Raw genomic sequence first — 21253 nt, 5'->3', positions numbered from 1 at the left:
CATAGAGCATTCCAGGAAGAGAGACCTCCATCCAGTTGGAAGTTTTATCATGTTTCTTCACTCGCTGACCCAGCCAGACCAGGCAAACATTTGAACATATGAAGCTGCCTTATACTGAATCAGACCTTGGGTCCATCAAAGTCAGTATTGTCTTCTCAGACTGGCAGCGGCTCTTCAGGGTCTCAAGCTGAGGTTTTGCACACCTATTTCCTGCAGCTTCTTACCAGAGATTAGTTCTGGAGCCTTGCTAATCTAAAATCCTCCAAACCTCTGTTCCCTGCTAGAAGGAAGGGGGAGATCTTGATCCAGTCATTATCTCTCCTGATAGATCTATGAGCATTTGAATGAAAGTTGAGCTGAGGTATGTCTGGAAAGCAATTGCATAAACTCCTCCCCCCACTAATGCCTGTTCTCTGCCCAGAGGAGGGAAAAAACTTTTCAAATGCACATCTCAAGCCTTCCAGGAGATAATGCATTTCTTTGCACTCCTCATCAACCGGGGAGTACACAGGGGGAGAACAACAATAAGAACGTAAGAGAAGCCATGTTGGATCAGGCCAATGGCCCATCTAGTCCAACACAGTGGCCAAAAAAAATTTATATATATACACATACACACACACATATATATACATACACACTGTGGCTAATAGCCACTGATAGACCTCTGCTCCATATTTTTATCTAACCCCCTCTTGAAGCTGGCTATGCTTGTAGCCGCCACCACATCCTGTGGCAGTGAATTCCACATGTTAACCACCCTTTGGGTGAAGGACTTCCTTTTATCAGTTTTAACCTGACTGCTCAGCAATTTCATCAAATGCCCACGAGTTCTTGTATTGTGAGAAAGGGAGAAAACGACTTCTTTCTCTACTTTCTCCATCCCATGCATAATCTTGTCAACCTCAATCATGTCACCCCGCAGTCGACGTTTCTCCAAGCTAAAGAGCCCCAAGCGTTTTAAGCTTTCTTCATAGGGAAAGTGTTCCAAACCTTTAATCATTCTAGTTGCCCTTTTCTGGACAATGTTTACCTGTGTTCCCCACCCCCTCCAATTTCAGGGCCAAGGGCTGCTAGTTGTAGTCACCCATTTACATGGTATTAAGAAATGCCCACCAGCAATTCCTTGCAAAATAATCATTAACATTTAATGGGAGAAAGAGAGACATACAGAGTACAGAGACAAATAGAAAAGTCAGAGGAGAAATAGTTCATCCCCTCAGGAAAATACAGCTAGACAACCAAAGGTTTTTAAAAAAGTATCTTTTAATAAAACGTTTTATCAGTGGTTCAGAACGAGCCCGGCTAAAAGGCATTATTAAAAAAGAACTAAATGGTTCGTGGCCAGTAAGGCTGGGCAGGGAAATTTTGTCATCAGTTCCCAGATATTTCTGAAAAGGCACATCGGGGCCTCCAAAGAAACGTGTTACAGCCCCTTCAGCTTCCAGCAAAGATCGTGCAGAACGGAGGAAGTCTGATACAGCTGCTCCATTCCCCCAGTTGTTTCCAGGGTCTCCTCGTGAGCCTATGAGCTGCTAGTTTTAGGGTGCAGAATTGAAGACTGGCGGCAGCACCCGCCGAGAGTTGGCTTTCACCCAGGGGTGTTCCTTCACGCCCTGCAGCGAGAGCCGCTGGGAGGGGATCCGGCGCAACAACCTGGAGATCAGATCGCGGGCCCCTTCTGGCACAAACGTCGGGAACTTGAGATCCACCTGCGGGGAGCAGAGACAGGTTAATTTAATTTTTTCAAATTTTTTTTTCCTAGGGTCATCTAGTCCAACCCCCAGCACAAAGCAGGAAACTCACAAACACCTCCCCCTAAATTCACAGGATGTTCATCGCTGTCAGATGGCCATCTAGCCTCTGTTTGAAAACCTCCAAGGAAGGAGAGCCCACCACCTCCCAAGGAGGAAGCCTGTTCCACTGAGGAATCGCTTTAACGGTCAGGAAGTTCTTCCTAATGCTTAGCTAAAGATTCATTCAATTTAATTTCAACCTGTTGGTTCTGGTCTGACCTTCTGGGGCAACAGAAAACAACTCTGCGCTATCCTATACGACAGCCTTTCAAGTACTTGAAGATGGTGATCCTATCACCTCTCAGCCACCTCCTCTCCAGGCTAAACATCCCTAGCTCTTTCAGCCCTTCCTCATAGGACTTGGTCTTCCTCACTAGCTTTGTTGTCCTCCTCTGGACATGGTTCCAACTTGTCTATATCCTTCCTAAATTGTGGTGCCTAAAACTGAACACAATACTCTACTCTAGCTGAGGACTAACCAGAGCAGAGTAAAGCAACACCATTGCAAAGTGAAGCAATAAGAGGCAGAGTGCCTGAAGGATGGTTTTAGAAGACGACTGCAGATTTATATCCCGCCCTTCTCTCTGAATCGGAGACTCAGAGTGGCTTACAATCTCCTATATCTTCTCCCCCCACAACAGACGCCCTGTGAGGTGGGTGGGGCTGAGAGGGCTCTCACAGAAGCTGCCCTTTCAAGGACAACTCCTGCGAGAGCTATGGCTGACCCAAGACCATTCCAGCAGCTGCAAGTGGAGGAGTGGGGAATCAAACCCGGTTCTCCCAGATAAGAGTCCATGCACTTGAAGAAGAAGATGATATTGGATTTATATCCCACCCTCTACTTCGAATCTCAGTCTCAGAGTGACTCACAATCTCCTTTATCTTCCTTCCCCACAACAAACACCCTGTGAGGTAGGAGGGGCTGAGAGAGCTCTTCCAAAAGCTGCCTTTTCAAGGACAACCTCTGCCAGAGCTCTGGCTGACCCAAGGCCATTCCAGCAGGTGCAAGTGGAGGAGTGGGGAATCAAACCCGGTTCTCCCAGATAAGAGTCTGCGCACTTAACCACTTAGCAAGAGCTCTGGGTGACTCAAGGCCATTCCAGCAGCTGCAAGTAGAGGAGTGGGAAACAAACCTGGTTCTCCCAGATAAGAGTCCATGCACTTAACCACTTAGCAAGAGCTCTGGCTGACCCAAGGCCATTCCAGCAGGTGCAAGTGGAGGAGTGGGGAATCAAACCCGGTTCTCCCAGATAAGAGTCTGCGCACTTAACCACTTAGCAAGAGCTCTGGGTGACTCAAGGCCATTCCAGCAGCTGCAAGTAGAGGAGTGGGAAACAAACCTGGTTCTCCCAGATAAGAGTCCGCGCACTTAACCACTTAGCAAGAGCTCTGGCTGACCCAAGGCCATTCCAGCAGGTGCAAGTGGAGGAGTGGGGAATCAAACCCGGTTCTCCCAGATAAGAGTCTGCGCACTTAACCACTTAGCAAGAGCTCTGGGTGACTCAAGGCCATTCCAGCAGCTGCAAGTAGAGGAGTGGGAAACAAACCTGGTTCTCCCAGATAAGAGTCCATGCACTTAACCACTTAGCAAGAGCTCTGGCTGACCCAAGGCCATTCCAGCAGGTGCAAGTGGAGGAGTGGGGAATCAACCCCGGTTCTCCCAGATAAGAGTCCGCGCACTTAACCACTACACCAAACCGGCTCTGGTCGTGTGGAGCACAAATGCATTTATAGGTGGCAAGCAGGCAGCTCAGAACTAAGGAGACCTGCAGTCCACAAACAGAAGAGCAGAACACCCACTGGCCCTACCCATTCCCTCCATCCTGATACTCCTTTTGTGGCATACAGCTGCCCTCTCCCCCACCCCACGCTCAGACCCAGAGACATGAGTGGCGCACGCAGAAGTGCCAGGCAGAGGGCCGATCTGACCGAGAACGGGCCGGCTCACCGCTACAATGCGACGGTACGTCTCTGTGTGAGAGGCGCTCTCAAAAGGGGGGTGCCCCACCAGAAACTCGTAACAGAGGATCCCGATGCACCAGACGTCGACCTTCTCGTCATGAGGTCTGCCTTCGACCATTTCGGGAGGCAGGTAGTCCAGTGTTCCGCACATGGTCTTCCTCCTAATAATAATAATAATAATAAATTTATTCTTATATCCCGCCCTCCCCCGCCGAAGCGGGCTCAGGGCGGCTCACATGACATGGTTTACACCATGATTACACTAAAATCCATCAATACATTAAAACAATTAAATAGTTTAATACAATTCAGATTAAGTTAAATAACAATTGAAATTTTTTATCAAGTATAAATTAAAGTGCCAGTTCAGGATGTGTATAGGATGGCTAGGTGTCATCTCCGGCTGCCATCTTAAATGCGAGTTGACAGAGGGTGGTTTTGCAAGCCCTGCGGAATTGGTTTAGGTCTCGCACCTCCTCTGGTAGTTGGTTCCACCATTTGGGAGCCGTTGTGGAGAAGGCCTGCTCCCTTGTTGCTTTCAATCTGGCCTCTCTTGGTCCAGGGATTCGTAGTAGGTTTTGGGAACTAGATCTCAGCGCTCTCTGGGGAACATATGGAGAGAGGCGGTCCCTAAGGTAGGCAGGTCCTCAGCCATATAGGGAGTGGAGATTAAGCCTAGCTCCCCTAAAGCAGGGAGTGGAGATTAAGCCTAACGCGGCCAAGCAGAGTAGCCTTCTTTCAGCCCAGACTGCGGTCTGGGTCTCTCCAAGCCTGAGGCTCACTGCTCGTACAAACGCACGAAGTTGCCTTCTACAGAGTCAGAACCTTGGTCCATCCAAGTCAGTTTCATCTACGCCAGGGGTGGCCAAACTGTGGCTCGGAAGCCACAAGCGGTTCTTTCACGTATATCGTGTGGATCTCAAAGCCCCCACCGCCCCGTCAGCTATCTTGGAGAAGGCCTTTCTCTCTTTAAACCACTTCTCCAAGCCAAGCCAGCCAGTGACTTGGGCAAGGCATTTAAAGTTGATTTCTTTCCGCCTCCACATCCCCCATCTCCACCCACCTTCCTTCCTTCTCTCAAGAAGATACTGGATTTATATCCCACCCTATACTCTGAATCTCAGAGCGGTCACATCTCCTTTACCTTCCCCCACCGCCACAACAACAGACACCCTGTGAGGTGGGTGGGGCTGAGAGAGCTCTTACAACAGCTGCCCTTTCAAGGACAACTCCCATGAGGTCTATGGCTGACAAAGGCCGTTCCAGTGGCTTCAAGTGGAGGAGGGGGGAATCAAACACAAACTGGCTCTCAAACATCTGATGCTCATGTTTTGTGGCTCTCAAACATCTGATGTTTACTCTATGTGGCTACACCAGTTTGGTGTAGTGGTTAAGTGTGAGGACTCTTAGCTGGGAGAACCGGGATTGATTCCCCACTCCTCCACTTGCACCTGCTAGCATGGCCTTGGGTCAGCCACAGCTCTGGCAGAGGTTGTGTCCTTGAAAGGGCAGCTGCTGTGAGGGAGGGAAATAAAGGAGATTTTGAGAGCCAGTTTGGTGTAATGGTTAAGTGTGCGGACTCTTATCTAGGAGAACCAATTTTGATTCCCCACTCCTCCACTTGCATCTGCTGGAATGGCCTTGGGTCAGCCATAGCTCTGGCAGAGGTTGTCCTTGAAAGGGCAGCTGCTGTGAGAGCCCTCTCAGCCCCACCCACCTCACAGGGTGTCTGTTGTGGGGGAGGAAGGTAAAGGAGATTGTGAGCCACTCTGAGACTCTTCGGAGTGGAGGGCGGGATATAAATCCAATATCATCTTCTTCTGCTAAGCAAGTTTGGTCACCCCTGATCTATTCAGACACACAGCAGCCCTCCAGGGTCTCTGGCAGAGGAGGTTTTTCACACTCTGATTCTTAAACGGACTTTTCCAATAGGCTTAGAGCAGCTGAGCTGAGTAGTACATTCACAAAATAAAGACTGAACAGAAAAACCAATGTGCCCAGTAAAACATTGATACAATCCTGGGGCCTGATACTTTATGACTCGCATACAGCGTCCAGAAAGTCAGGAAAAGGCTTTCAGATAAAGCCAACAAGCCTTTATAATTATTGAGGTTTTTTAAAAAAAATTATATGTGTATATTTGCGCGCACATGTGCGCAGCTGGAAGTCATGGCGACCTCTGGCGACGGAGCCCTACTTGGGGTTTGGAGGATATTCAGGGAGGTGACCAACTAAATCCTGCCCCGCCTCCCAACTCTTGGTATTCCAAGGAAGTCTCCCGTCCAAGCACTTGCCAGAGCTGACCCTGCTGAGCTTCCAAGATCTGACGAGATCACTGGGCTTGCCTGGGCCCTCTGGGTCAGGGCACTTTTAAAAATTATATTTTGGAATCTAAGCCAAGAGGCCTTTTCTTTGTAAAAGACGGAAAGGGTTGCGCTTGGCAGCTCTCCCCAGAGAAAGGAGGAGGAGAAATTGGATTTATACTGTCCTCCATTCTGAATCTCAGAGCAGCTCACAATCTCCTTTCCCTTCCTCCCCAACAACAGACGCCCAGAGAGAGCTCCCCTAGAAGCTGCCCTTTCAAGGACAGAGTCTCAGAGTGGCCTACAATCTCCTTCCCCTTCCTCCTCCTCAACAGATTCCCTGTGAGGCGGGTGGGGCTGAGAGAGCTCTCCCAGAAGCTGCCCTTTCAAGGACAGAGTCTCAGAGAGGCCTACATTCCCTTCCTCCCCCACAAGAGACGCCCTGTGAGGTGGGTGGGGCTGAGAGAACTCTCCCAGAAGCTGCCCTTTCAAGGAGAGCTCTGTGAGAAATATGGCTGACCCAAGGCCATTCCAGCAGGTGCAAGTGGAGGAGAGGGGAATCAAACCCGGGTCTCCCAGATAACTTAACCGCTACACCAAACTGGCTCTCAAGAAGGCCTGGCCTGCTGCCTGGTGTAAGGGTGCCACTCACCTGAGCGAGGGGGCGTGCACTGACCAACCAAAGTCTGCGATCTTCAGCTCCCCCTTCAGCCCCATCAGCAGATTCTCCGGCTTGATGTCACGGTGGATCACCTTCTTCCCGTGACAGTAGATGAGAGCATCGGCCAGTTCTTCCATGTACTGCGGGAGGCAAAAGCAAAGAGTCGTTGATTGAGCACCCGGTAAGACAGTTTCCTTGCTGCATGGAGGCAAGGCAGATTAACGGCACATGCTGGTGCAGAGTCGACCTACTGGAGATTAGAATGTGGCTGCAGTTCAGAAAGTTTTTGACACACGGAAGACCGCTGGCATCTCCGCTTCAAAAGATAAGCTCGAGGTGAAGGGAACGACCTTTGCTGGGGGACACACACCTGCGAAGCTGTCTTCTACTGAACCAGGCCGCTGGGCCTTCAAAGTCAGTCTCACCTGCTCCAGCTGGCAGCAGCTGTTCGGCGTCTCAGGCTGAGGCTTTTCCCATCACCTACTGCCAGGTCCTCTGACTGGTGATACCGGGGATTGAACATGGGGAGAGCCAGTTCGGTGTAGTGAAGTGTGTGGACTCTTATCTGGGAGAACCGGGTTTGATCCCCCCCTCCTCCACCTACAGCTGCTGGGATGGCCTTGGGTCAGCCATCGCTCTCGTAGGAGTTGTCCTTGAAAGGGCAGCTGCTGTGAGAGCCCTCTCAGCCCCACCCGTCTCACTGGGTGTCTGTTGTGGGGGGAGAAGATTGTGAGCCACTGAGTCTCTCATTGAGAGGAGGGTGGGGTATAAATCTGCAATTCTTCTTTTTCAGAGCCAGTTTGGTGTAGAGATTAAGTGCACGGACTCTTATCTGGGAGAACCAGGTTTGATTCCCCACTCCTCCACTTGCAGCTGCTGGCATGGCCTTGGATCAGCCATAGTCTCTTCTCTGGGAGAACCGGGTTTGATTCCCCACTCCTCCACTTGCACTTGCTGAGATGGCCTTGGATCAGCCATAGCTCTTGCAGAGGTTGTCCTTGAAAGGGCAGCTGCTGTGAGAGCCCTCTCAGCCCCACCCACCTCACAGGGTGTCTGTTGTGGGGGAGGAAGGCAAAGGAGATTGTGAGCCGCTCTGAGACTCTCCGGAGTGGAGGGCAAGATATAAATCCAATATCTTCATCTACCTCACAGGGTGTCTGTTGTGGGGGAGGAAGGGAAAGGAGATTGTGAGCCGCTCTGAGACTCTTCGGAGTGGAGGGTGGGATATAAATCCAATATCTTCTTCTACCTCACAGGGTGTCTTTTGTGGGGGAGGAAGGGAAAGGAGATTGTGAGCCGCTCTGAGACTCTTCGGAGTGGAGGGCGTGATATAAATCCAGTATCTTCATCTACCTCACAGGGTGTCTGTTGTGGGGGGGGGGAAGGGAAAGGAGATTGTGAGCCGCTCTGAGACTCTTCGGAGTGGAGGGCGGGATATAAATCCAATATCTTCATCTACCTCACAGGGTGTCTTTTGTGGGGGAGGAAGGGAAAGGAGATTGTGAGCCGCTCTGAGACTCTTCGGAGCGGAGGGCGGGATATAAATCCAATATCTTCATCTACCTCACAGGGTGTCTTTTGTGGGGGAGAAAGGTAAAGGAGATTGTGAGCCGCTCTGAGACTCTTCGGAGTGGAGGGCAGGATATAAATCCAATATCTTCATCTACCTCACAGGGTGTCTGTTGTGGGGGAGGAAGGGAAAGGAGATTGTGAGCCGCTCTGAGACTCTTCGGAGCGGAGGGCGGGATATAAATCCAATATCTTCATCTACCTCACAGGGTGTCTTTTGTGGGGGAGAAAGGTAAAGGAGATTGTGAGCCGCTCAGACTCTTTGGAGTGGAGGACGGGATATAAATCCAATATCTTCATCTACCTCACAGGGTGTCTGTTGTGGGGGAGGAAGGGAAAGGAGATTGTGAGCCGCTCTGAGACTCTTCGGAGTGGAGGGCGGGATATAAATCCAGTACCTTCATCCTACCTTACAGGGTGTCAGTTGTGGGGGAGGAAGGTAAAGGAGATTGTGAGCCGCTCTGAGACTCTCCGGAGTGGAGGGCGGGATATAAATCCAATATCTTCATCTACCTCACAGGGTGTCTGTTGTGGGGGGGGGGAAGGGAAAGGAGATTGTGAGCCGCTCTGAGACTCTCCGGAGCGGAGGGCGGGATATAAATCCAATATCTTCATCTACCTCACAGGGTGTCTGTTGTGGGGGAGGAAGGTAAAGGAGATTGTGAGCCGCTCTGAGACTCTTCGGAGTGGAGGGCGGGATATAAGTCCAATATCTTCTTCTTCTTCTGAATCCCCAGCAGAGGCTCTTCTCCTGAGCCATGGGCCCTCCTTGAACAGTCAACGCCAGTCAGAGTAGACCTCAAGCGCCCAGTGGTGTGACTCACTGTAAGGCCACTTCACCTGTCTAGGATTAGAAGATGATACTGGATTTATATCCTGCCCTTCACTCTGAATCTCGGGAGTCTCAGAGTGGCTTACAATCTCCTTTATCTTCTTCCCCCACAACAGACACCCTGTGAGGTGGGTGGGGCTGAGAGAGCTCTGACAGAAGCTGCCCTTTCAAGGACACCTCTGCAAGAGTTACGGCTGACCCAAGGCCATTCCAGCAGGTGCAAGTGGAGGAGGGGGGAATCAAACCCGGTTCTCCCAGATAAGAGTCTGCGCACTTAACCACTTAGCAAGAGCTCTGGCTGACCCAAGGCCGTTCCAGCAGGTGCAATTGGAGGAGTGGGGAATCAAACCCGGTTCTCCCAGATGAGAGTCCGCGCGCTTCACCACTACACCAAACTGGCCCTCAAGACTGCAGTGCTCTCTTGAGAGCAGAGGATTCCATAAAGGCCAACATCCCTTTTTATATACAAGAGCAAAGAACCCCTTGGATCTAATTAAGAGACTCAACAGCCAAGGTGTTAAGAGATAAGATCTGCAGGTCCTTTACTGTTTTCACATCGACGTGAGGAGGAAAGCCCTCTCCCTTCTTCACAAAGCCATAACGTTTATACTTTTCTGATAATGAAGACCAGCCTAAGGACTGGCCACAGACGTCTCCCTTTCGACCTTTTGCTGATGCTCATTGGTGAAACAAACCCCGTTTCCCATTTTTGAAATGAAAGATAAAGCGACACCTCATGGGGTCTTTTAATCAGGACACCCCCCCCCCCCCCCAGTTCTTACTTCCTGACATTTCGCATTTGTGGTTTTTTATCTCGTTCTTTGGGCACTTGGCCTAATTCCAGGAAATGTGTAAGAGGCAAAACTTCTACCTTTGTAGGGCGATACGACCTTCTTCAGAGGTAGGGAAACTTTTCTTAGGGAATGTTTAGGAACATGGTGATTCTCCACACACTACGTGGTTTTAGCTAGAGAAAGGGGCTTTGTAATTATCTGATGTGCTTAGCAAAATTTTTTAATAAGAAACTATATTTTCCTTTGTTCTCAACATTACTAAGGCCTATCGCCCATAGCCCATAGAAAAGTGCTATTTCATATATTTTAAGGCAGGTTCTGTAATTAAGAGTTAGTGCAAATGCGTTCTACGATTAGGATTAGTGCAAATCTATCTGGCACTCTGTGCATGTTCTAGTGCAAATCTGACTCTACATTCTACAGCTTCCACGCAGCCAGATGCACCCAGGAAGGCCACAAGCCTGAGCCTCCAGGTTCACCTGACTCTCATGTCCCACGCGCTATGGCAGGGGTGGCTAAACTGTGGCTCAGGAGCCACATATGGCTCTTCCACGCATTTTATGCGGCTCCCAAAGCCCCATCGCCCTGCCAGCTGGCTTAAGAGAAGGCATTTGTCTCTGTAAATCACTTCTAGCCAAGTCAGCTGGTGGCTTGCAGAATGCATTTAAAGTTAAAGTGGCTTCCTTTCCATCTCTCCCTCGCCTCCTCATCTGTTTGCTTCCCTCCCCCACCATGTCTTGTGGCTCTCAAAACGTCTGACGCTTATTCTGTGCGGCTCTTACCTTAAGCAAGTTTGGCCACTCCTGTACTATGGGATTGAGGCGGGTGCTTGAAGCCGTGCCCTGCCAGACGGTCCCTCCCTGCCCTACAGCCACCCTTCTCCCAGAGACACCCCTGCAAATGCCAACATCCCCTCACACAAGAGGAGCCCGAGCCTATGCAACTCACCGTGGCGCTTCTGGATTCGTCAAACCGCAGGTGCTTCTGCAGGTCCTTGTAGAGCTCTCCACGAGGGGCATACTCCAGGATCAGGTACACCCGCTTCTTATCGTCAAAGTAGTTGTACATGCGCAGGATATTGGGGTGTCTGGGGAGAAGAGGGAAGGCATAGGAAGCGATCTACCACCAGGGGGCAGCAGAGACATCCAAAGCCGTCTCCGGAGGGGAGGGCAGGGCAGCAGCTCCCAAACCAGGAGTTGAAATCGGTTGGCAAGTTTGGATTTGTTAAACTTGAAGGCGCAAAATTGGCTGGGCAAACAACCGGTTGCTCAGTAAGATCGTGGCTTTGTCTCTGCGGAACGGGCTCCCCTAAGAGGAGACAGCGGGAGATGGTGGGCTCTCCTTCCTTGGAGGTTTTGAAACAGAGGCTAAGTGGCCATCTGACAGCGATGAAAATCCTGTGAATTTAGGGGGAGGGGTTTGTGAGTATCCTGCCTTGTGCAGGGGGTTGGACTAGATGACCCCAGAGGTCCCTTCCAACTCTATGATTCTATGAACAGAAAGAACTTCCTGGTCATTAGAGCGGTTCCTCAGTGGAACAGGCTTCCTCCTAGGGGGGAGGTGTTTGTGAGTTTCCTGCGTTGTGCAGGGGGGGTTGGACTAGATGACCCTGGAGGTCCCTTCCAACTCTATGACTCTTCAGGAGGTGGTGGGCTCTCCTTCCTTGGAGGCTTTTAAACAGAGGCTGGGTGGCCATCTGACAGCAATGAGGATCCTGTGGATTTAGGGGGAGGTGTCTGTGAGTTCCCTGCATCGTGCAGGGGGCTGGACTAGATAACCCTGGAGGTCCCTTCCAACTCTGATTCTAAGATCCTGTGAATTGAGTGGGAGGTGTCTGTGAGTTCCCTGCATTGTGCAGGAGGTTGGACTAGATGACCGTTAGAGCGGTTTCTCAGTGGAACAGGCTTCCTCCTTGGGAGGTGGTGGGCTCTCCTTCCTTGGAGGTTTTTCAACAGAGGCTAGAGGGCCATCTGACAGCAATGAAGATCCTGTGAATTTAGGGGGACGGGTTTGTGAGTTTCCTGCCTTGTGCAGGAGGTTGGACTAGATGACCCTGGAGGTCCCTTCCAACTCTAGGATTCTATTATTCTGATAGAGCAGTTCCTCAGTGGAACAGGCTTCCTTCTCGGGAGGTGGTGGGCTCTCCTTCCTTGGAGGCTTTTCAACAGAGGCTAGATGGCCATCTGACAGCAATGAAGCTCCTGTGAATTTAGGGGGAGATGTTTGTGAGTTTCCTGCATTGTGCAGGGGGTTGGACTAGATGACCCCTGAGGTCCCTTCCAACTCTATGATTCTGTGACCCCTCCTTGGAGATCTTCAGGTAGTGCTACAAACTTAAGTGTTCAGCACAAACCTAAGTGTTCCTACTAAGCTGAGCTAGCGAGCTAACTCAGTTTTTTAGTCTCCGGCTCACACGTTTTTGTCTTAGCTCAGGAAAAAATGCCCCCAGAGCAAACTAACCGATGGAGTCGCTTTCAACTTTGATGTCAGGAGCTCACCAAGTAGAATTTTTGCTCACAAGACTCCACAGCTTAGAGGGAGCATTGCTAGGGACCCTTGTCCCAGACCTCTGTAATTGAACTTAGTTGTAATTCAGTTCAATTCCAGGATTCATATCCTATCCCGCGAGCGGGCTCAGGGCGTCCTACAGCAGTAAAGCAACAGTGTTAAAACGATATCCTAAAAACAGACATTACAAAAACAGGAGCAGGACAGGAAACCATCTTACAGACGCAGGCGGCAAAACCACCCAACAGCGTGCAGCTGATGACTAACAGTGTAACATGACACCATAATGGTGAAATGCTGGGTGAAGTGATGACTTTTGAAGGACGCCGGCTGCATTAATTAAAAGCCTGGGGGAAGAGCTCTGTGAAACCTTGATGTAGCACCACAAATGTTAATTTTAATTGTAAATGATGGTTTTAATTATGATGGTTTTATTTAATGAACTATTGCATTGAATTGTATTGATGTTTTTATATTGCAAACTGCAATTTTTATATGTTGTAAGCCGCCCTGAGCCTGCGGGATATAAATAATATATATTACTATTATTATTATTATTGATAAGTCCTGCAGGGCCCAGATCTCCAGGAGCACGTTCCACAAGGTAGGGGTAGAGATGTGAAGGCCCGGGAAAAAATGGGAAAAAAACCAGTTTTCTTCCGTTTTTTTCCTGAAGCCTCCCCCCCCCCAAAAAAAATTGAAAAAAAGAAAAGAAATTGATTATGGAATGTTTTATTTTAATACGATGAATAAAATATTTTAAGACAAGGTGTTCAAATACCTTCCAAATCATTTCTAAAAAATACGTGTGGTATCAGATTATTCCAATTTCTGTGCACGGAGGACAAGGAAGTCCTGGGTTATGCCCATTCACTGAAACTCCCTTCTATACACTCCCCCCCTCTTCAATTCTTTTTGTGAGAATGAGTTTTTTATTTTTATTTAATACTGTGGAGAGGAAATATGAATAATGGTTACTTCTGGATTTTTAAAAATTGTTTTGCGGAGGGTTTTTGTTTTGTTTTTTGCCTGTTCCACATAAACTAGTAAACAGTTCAGGAGATTGTTGTTCCATTGGTTACAATTACAAATAAATATTTATTTATTTATTTATTTAGTTAATGATTTATATCCTGCCCTTCCCACCAAGTGGCTCAGGGCGGCTTACAACATAAAATCCCACATATATTAAGTTTAGGTATTTAAACAGTTAAAATATTTAAAACACTTAAAGCATTAAGAGCAGCAGAAGTCTAATAGAACCAATAGTTTCTTGTGCCGGTTAGTTGTAGGCCAGCTGGAAGAGGGTTGTCTTACAGGCCCTGCGGAACTGAGCAAGGTCCCGCAGGGCCCTCACCTTTTCCGGCAGCTGGTTTCACCAGGAAGGGGCCATAACAGAGAAGGCCCTGTTATTATTTAAAAAGTAAACTCTGTTTGAAATAATTGTTTGAATACACTATGTTTTTAATATACTAGTAGCGATAATTTCATGCCAAGTAAAATTGTCCACAGTCATATTTCATGTTCCTAAAGTAACAGAATGACTTTCAATCTGGGAAAGAAAAAAAAGATGCTAATGTAGCATTTTTTTTTAATTTTTCCAAAAAAATTCCCTTAAAAAAAAAACGCAGAAAAAATGGATTCTTTTTATGATAATGAGTTTTTTTTATTTAATATTGTGGAGAGGAAATCTGAATAATGGTTACTTCTGGATTTTGGTATAATCCAGAAAAAAAACTGGGTTTTTTTCTGAGCTTCAAAATTTCTGGAAATTCTACATCTCTAGGTAGGGGCCCAGACCAAAAAGGCCCTGGCTCTCGTTGAAGCCAGCCGGGCATCCTTGGGACCAGGGAGTATGAGAAGATGTTGAACAGGTGACCTCAGAACCCTGGGGTGGTTCATATGGGGAGGGGCGGTCCCGAAGAGATGCAGGCCCCTGACTGTAGAGGGGCCGTGTCAGTCAGCAGAGTGAAGCCCCACTGTGTCCTTTCTCTGGGCCTACCCCACAAAGCCCGCCGCACCTGAGGTGGGACTGGATCTCGATCTCCCGGCGCAGCTGATGCTCCAAGCCGTCCTTCTCCAGGTGGGACTTAAAGAGCACCTTGAGCGCCACAATGAACCGCGTCTCCTTGATTCGGGCCAGGTAGACGTTGCCAAACTTCCCTTTGCCGAGCGGACCGCCCGATCTCAAAGTCGTCGATGGTGAACACCTTCCTGGAAGGGCAGAGAGACCCGAAAGGAGCGTCGGTCAAGGCGAGAGGGAAGGGGACAATAGCAGGATTAGCAATTAGACATGAAGTCAGGCAGCCGTTTTTCATCCAGGCCTGTTTGGCCAGGAATCCTGGAGGCTTTTGTTGCCATCTTCTGAGTATGGAGCAGGGCTCACTGAGGGGTGTGTGTGGGAGGTGGGGTTGCCAATCCCCAGGTGAGGGCAGGGGATCCCCCAGTTTGGAGGCCCTCCCCCCGCTTCAGGGTCGTCAGAAAGCGGGGGGACGGGAGGGAAATGTCTGCTGGGAACCAGGGGGTCCAGTTATATGAGCCCCCAAAGGAGGTGCCCCTATCCTTCACTATTTCCTTTGGAAGGAAGGCATTGAAAAGGTGTGCAGTGGTCCCTTTCAACGGGATGGCCAGAACTCCCTTTGGAGTTCAATTATGCTTGTCACACCCTTTCTCCTGGCTCCACCCCCAGTCTCCTGGTTCCACCCCCAAAGTCCCCAGGTATTTCTTGAATTGGACTCGGCAACCCCAGTGTGAGTTTCCTGCACCATGCAGGAGTTTGGACTACATCAGCGGTCCCCAAACTTTTTGGCACCAGGGACCGATTTTGAGGAAGACAATTTTTCCATAGACCCCGGGGAGGGGGGTGGATGGCTTCGGAATGATATAATTGTGCACTTTAATTTGGTGTAGTGGTTAAGTGCACTGACCCTTATCTGGGAGAACCGGGTTTGATTCCCCACTCCTCCACTTGCACCTGCTGGAATGGCCTTGGGTCAGCCATAGCTCTTGCTAAGTGCTTAAATGCACTAACCCTTATCTGGGAGAACCGGGTTTGATTCCCCACTCCTCCACTTGCAGCTACTGGAATGGCCTTGGGTCAGCCATAGCTCTCGCAGAGGTTGTCCTTGAAAGGGCAGCTGCTGTGAGAGCCCTCTCCAGCCCCACCCACCTCACAGGGTGTCTGTTGTGGGGAAGAAAGGGAAAGGAGATTGTGAGCCACTCTGAGACTCTTCGGAGTGGAGGGTGGGATATAAATCCAATATCTTCATCTACCTCACAGGGTGTCTGTTGTAGGGGAGGAAGGGAAAGGAGATTGTGAGCCACTCTGAGACTCTTTGGAGTGGAGGGCAGGACATAAATCCAATATCTTCTTCTAAGAGCTCTCTCAGCCCCACCTACCTCACAGGGTGTCTGTTGTGGGGGAAGAAGGTAAAGGAGATTGTGAGCCGCTCTGAGACTCTTTGGAGGGGAGAGCGGGATATAAATCCAATATCTTCATCTACCTCACAGGGTGTCTGTTGTGGGGGAGGAAGGGAAAGGAGGTTGTGAGCTGCTCTGAGACTCTCCGGAGTGGAGGGCGGGATATAAATCCACTATCTTCATCTACCTCACAGGGTGTCTGTTGTGGGGGAGGAAGGGAAAGGAGATTGTGAGCTGCTCTGAGACTCTCCGGAGTGGAGGGCGGGATATAAATCCACTATCTTCATCTACCTCACAGGGTGTCTGTTGTGGGGGAGGAAGGGAAAGGAGATTGTGAGCCGCTCTGAGATTCTTCAGAGTGGAGGGCAGGATATAAATCCAATATCTTCATCTACCTCACAGGGTGTCTGTTGTGGGGGTGGGGGAGGTAAAGGAGATTGTGAGCCGCTCTGAGACTCTTCGGAGTGGAGGGCAGGATATAAATCCACTATCTTCATCTACCTCACAGGGTGTCTGTTGTGGGGGAGGAAGGGAAAGGAGATTGTGAGCCGCTCTGAGACTCTTCGGAGTGGATGGCGGGATATAAATCCAGTATCTTCATCTACCTCACAGGGTGTCTGTTGTGGGGGAGGAAGGGAAAGGAGATTGTGAGCCACTCAGAGACTGAAATTCGGAATGGAGGGCAGGATATAAATCCAATGTCGTCTTCTTATCATCATTACTACATTGTGATGTCTAATTAAATAATTATACAACTCACGGCCCGGTTGCTAACACGCCACGGACTGGTCCTGGTCCACGGACCAGGTTTGGGGACCCCTGGACTAGATGACCCTGGAGTGTCCCTTCCCACTCTACGATTCTACTCCTTCCCTCTTGCGGAAGAGCCGCTCTTCTCCGAAACCGCCCAAAGAACTCACCTGGCTCCTGCTTGGGCGCTGGTGCTGGACTCAATAGGCACCCTGCCTGGGGCAGCTGTGGAGATGGAAAGGACAGAGAGACGCGTCAGTCCCCGGCGCCTCCAGCTCAAAAAAGGACCAAGGCCGGCGGTGATGTGGAAGACTGCCTAGCCCGGGGGTGTCAAACTCTTTTGTTATGAGCTGGTGGAAACTCTCCAGGACTCAAGGCGACGGTGTTGCACACTGCCTGTGCTTTCTAATTAGAGACACTGGGGGTTGAAGCCAGGACCACCCCCTTGCCAATCAGAGGCTCTGGCTCCGCCCCTCCAAAAGCAGCCTGTGCGCCTCTGGCATAGCAAAAAGGTAATCGTGGAGGGGCCGATTAGCATGCTTTGATATTAACAAATCCCCTGCCCCCCCCACCACAAAATTGCTCCTACTGTGGGGATATGAGAGGAGGAGGAGGAGAGAGAGAGAGAGCGCGCACTGCCTTATACTAAATCAGAGCATCAATCCGTCGAAGTCAGTATTCAGGGCTACTTTTTTTTTTTTTAGAAAAAGCCCAAAGGAAACTAATTTGCATCTTAAGCCACACCCCCTGACATCACCATCATTTCTCATAGGGCTTCTTTGTAGAAAAAGCCCATCAGGGACTCATTTGCATATCAGACCACACCCCCTGGTGTCAAGTCAGCCGGAACTGTGTTCCTGTGCATTTCTGCTGTAGGACTAAGCCCTGCCGGGATCGTCTACTCAGACTGGCAGCTGCTCTCCAGGGTCTCGGGCAGAAAAATGTCTTCCCCTTCAACTACTGCCTGGCCCTTTTAACTGGAGCTGCTGGGACAGCCCTTCTCCTTTGGTCTCCAGGGTCACAGGCAGAGGTCTTTCCCATCACCTCCTGCCTGGTCCTTCTAAAGGGAGATGCTGGGGATTGAACCTGGGACCTTCTGCATGCCAAGCAGAGGCTCTGCCACGGAGCCACAGCCCTTCTCCTTTAGTTTCCAGGGTCTCAGGCAGAGGTCTTTCCCATCACCTCCTGCCTGGTCCTACTAAGGGGAGATGCTGGGGATTGAACATGGGACCTTCTGCATACCAGGCAGAGGCTCTGCCTCTGAGCCACAGCCCTTCTCCTTTAGTCTCCAGGGTCTGAGACAGAGATCTTTCCCATCGCCTCCTGCCTGGTTCTTCTAAGGGGAGATGCCAGGAATTGAACCTGGGACCTTCTGCATACCAGGCAGAGGCTCTGCCACTGAGCCACGGCCCGTTTCCTTTAGTCTCCAGTCATCCCTTCAACTGGAGGGACCTTCCGTCTTGCCAAGGTGATGTTCTACCCCTGAGCCATGGGCCCTCCTGAGAACACCCACAGCTCCCTTATACTGAATGAGACCCTTGGTCCATCAAGTCGGTCTCGTCGACCGAGTCCGATAGCGTCTGACTTCCCAGGGTCTCGTGCAAAGGTCTTTTATATCATGTTCTTGTTTTGAGATGCCAGGGATTGAACCTGTGACCTTCCACGCGCCACACAGGTGCTGTACTGCTGAACCTCCGCGATATGCTTGGAATGCCTTGTTATGTCTGGAACAAAACTAGAGATGCGAAGGCCTGGAAAAAAACCAGCAAAATTCGGAAAAGAAACTCTCCCCCCCCCCCCCGTTTTTTCCTGAAGCCTTTTCTGTTTTTTTCCCCCCGAAAAATTGAAAAAAAGAAAAGAAATTGATTAGGGAACGTTTTATTTTAACAGGATGAATAAAATATTTTAAGACAAGGTTTTCAAGTATCTTCCAAATCATTTCTAAAAAATATGTATGGTATCAGATTATTCCAATTTCTGTGCCCTGAGGACAAGGAAGTTTTGGGTCATGCCCATTCACTGAAACTTAGTCCTCCGCTCCCTTCTATACACTTCCCCCCCTCTTCAGTTTTTTTTGAGAATGAGTTTTTAATTTTTATTTAATACTGTGGAGAGGAAATATGAATAATCTTTACTTCTGGATTTTTAAAAATTGTTTTGTGGAGGGTTTTTTTTTTGCCTGTTCCATATAAACTAGTAAACAGTTCAGGAGATAGTTTCTCCGTTGGCTACAATTACAAATAAATATGATTTAAAAAGTAAATCCTGTCTGTAATAATTGTTTGGATGCACTATATTTTTAATATGCTGGTTGTGATAATTTCATGCCACGTAAAATTGTCCATAGTCATATATTATGTTCCTAAAGAAACAGAATGACTTTAAATGTGGGAAAGAAAAAAGAAACGCTAATGTAGCTTCTTTTCTTTTTTTTAATTTTTCCGGAAATTTCCGGGGGGGTTTTCCGAGCTTCAAAATTTCTGGAAATTTTACGTCTCCAAACAAAACTGCTCGTTGCGAGCTTTCCGCAGCCTTCTCCAAGCAAAACGCTCCTGCCCAAAATGTGTTCCTACCCATGCTCTGGCTGAGAGAAGACTTCAGGTCTCTCTTGGCGCTGCTGGTGATGGCCCTTTGCATCAAGAAGGAGCCCGAGGGGGTGCCGGCTGGGGTGCAGCTGCTCTTGCCCGGAGCCCACTGAGAGCCCGTCGTGCTGGCGACCCGGTACTGCAGGAAAGGAAAAGAAAACCAGAGGTACTTTTGGAGGATTGCAACAAGGACTCGTTTGTTATCTTGAAATCCTAGAGCCCCTCCCTTCCCCCAAACAGGAAGTTATGGCTCTGGTCCCTTTGAGGAAATTGGGAAGGGGGGAGAAAGAGTGTTGGCAAGTAACAGTTGACTTAAAGAAGATGACTGCAGATTTATACCCCGCCTTTCTCTCGGAATCAGAAACTCAGAGCAGCTTACAATCTCCTATATCTCCTCCCCCCAACAATAGACACCCTGTGAGGTGGGTGGGGCTGAGAGGGCTCTCATAGCAGCTGCCCTTTCAAGGACTGAGACTCAAAGCAGCTTACAATCTCCTATATCTCCTCCCCCCAACAATAGACACCCTGTGAAGTGCGTGGGGCTGAGAGGACTCTCACAGCAGCTGCCCTTTCAAGGACAACCTCTGCCAGAGCTATGGCTGACCCAAGGCCATTCTAGCAGCTGCAAGAGGAGGAGTGGGGAATCAAACCCAGCTCTCCCAGATAAGAGTCTGCACACCTAACCACTACACCAAACTGGCTCTCACAATTTCTTTTCCCTTCCTCCCCCACAACAGACACCCTGTGAGGTGGGTGGGGCTGGAGAGGGCTCTCACAGCAGCTGCCCTTTCAAGGACAACCTCTGCCAGAGCTACGGCTGACCCAAGGCCATTCCAGCAGCTGCAAGTGGAGGAGTGAGGAATCATACCCGGTTCTCCCAGATAAGAGTCCGCACACTTAACCACTACACCAAACTGGCTCTCTTACTGCAGGCCTGTAAGGTTTACATGGGGTATCAAAGACTGTCTTCCTCATTATGTTCCTGCCTGGGGATTAAGACTGCAGGGAGAGAGAGTCCCTCCTGACTGTCGCACCAACCAAAGATGCTTGTATGGCAAGCGCATGCGGGGGTCTTTTCGGTGGCAGCCCCACAATTATGGAAAAAACCTCCCCAGGGAGGTGCCCCTGCCTGCCCGCCCCCCCTTTAAACCTTCAGTAGATACATGAAGACTGTTCTCTTGAAGGCTGCATTTGATTTAAGTTTAGCAGCAGCCCTGAGTAGTGATTTTAAACCTTCGTGCATTTTATTCCATGCTTTTATCTCTGTTTGTAAGCCGCCTTGAGCCCCATAAGGAAAAAAGACGGCTAATTAAACATTTTAAATGCATAAGAAACCTGAATAAGTGGCAAGATGCACTGAAACTTACGTAAATAGACTCCAGCTGTCTTGCTAGGAGAGATATTCACCCAGCACATAAGAGAAGCCCTGTTGGATCAGGCCAGTGGCCCATCCAGTCCAACACTCTGGGTCACATAAGAGAAGCCATGTTGGATCAGGCCAGTGGCCCATCCAGTCCAACACTCCGTGTCACACAGTGCCAGAAAACCTTGCCACCCGGCAATGGAGGCATCCCCCCCCCCCACCTCCACCTTCTGACAACGGGGAGTGGAAGAAACAGAGCTTGGCTTACTTTGGAAAGGCTGCTGTAGATACTGGCTACATTTTCCTTATTGGCCATCCTGAGTCCCTCTCGCTTCCTTCCCCACGCACGCAAGAGACCTTTGGATGAAAACACTCACGGAGGGAGGGAAGGCAGAGTCTTGGTTTCCAGCACCAAGCCAACGTCTGAGGATCGCTCATCCACGAAGGGCAGAGGTCGCGTTCCGGATCTGCGGATGAAACATCAAGTAAAGCAAATGCAGGCCGATGCTGTGAACACACTGCATCTCCAAGCCCCCTGCAATTTCATTTATTGTATGGCAGAGTTACACAGCATATAACGATATAACGCATGTCGCTGTTATTCATTTATTTGGCTCCTATCAGGCCCCCCGAACAACGGGCTGTCATCTGGTTCCTTCTCCCTATTTCTTGCTTCCTTCTGCACAATTTTTATTTATTTATTTTTTAAT

General features: G+C 49.5%; 1 protein-coding gene across 1 annotated transcript in view; it reads right to left on the bottom strand.

Moving 5' to 3' along the window:
- Positions 1–1248: 1248 nt before the first annotated feature.
- AURKB (aurora kinase B) overlaps positions 1249–21253 on the bottom strand; it is a 27775-nt gene continuing 7770 nt past the window's right edge. Inside the window, 9 exon segments of the mRNA XM_060256507.1 lie at positions 1249–1712; positions 3745–3919; positions 6714–6862; positions 10866–11004; positions 14447–14601; positions 14603–14639; positions 16766–16820; positions 19169–19319; positions 20812–21010. Of these exon segments, the coding sequence (XP_060112490.1) occupies positions 1542–1712; positions 3745–3919; positions 6714–6862; positions 10866–11004; positions 14447–14601; positions 14603–14639; positions 16766–16820; positions 19169–19319; positions 20812–20859 (1080 nt within the window). The 5' untranslated portion in view covers positions 20860–21010 and the 3' untranslated portion in view covers positions 1249–1541.

Source organism: Heteronotia binoei, chromosome 15, assembly GCF_032191835.1.
Source record: "Heteronotia binoei isolate CCM8104 ecotype False Entrance Well chromosome 15, APGP_CSIRO_Hbin_v1, whole genome shotgun sequence".
Taxonomy (NCBI): domain Eukaryota; kingdom Metazoa; phylum Chordata; class Lepidosauria; order Squamata; family Gekkonidae; genus Heteronotia; species Heteronotia binoei.
Note: the sequence above shows the minus strand (reverse complement) of the source record. Positions and strands in the feature narration are given on the sequence as shown.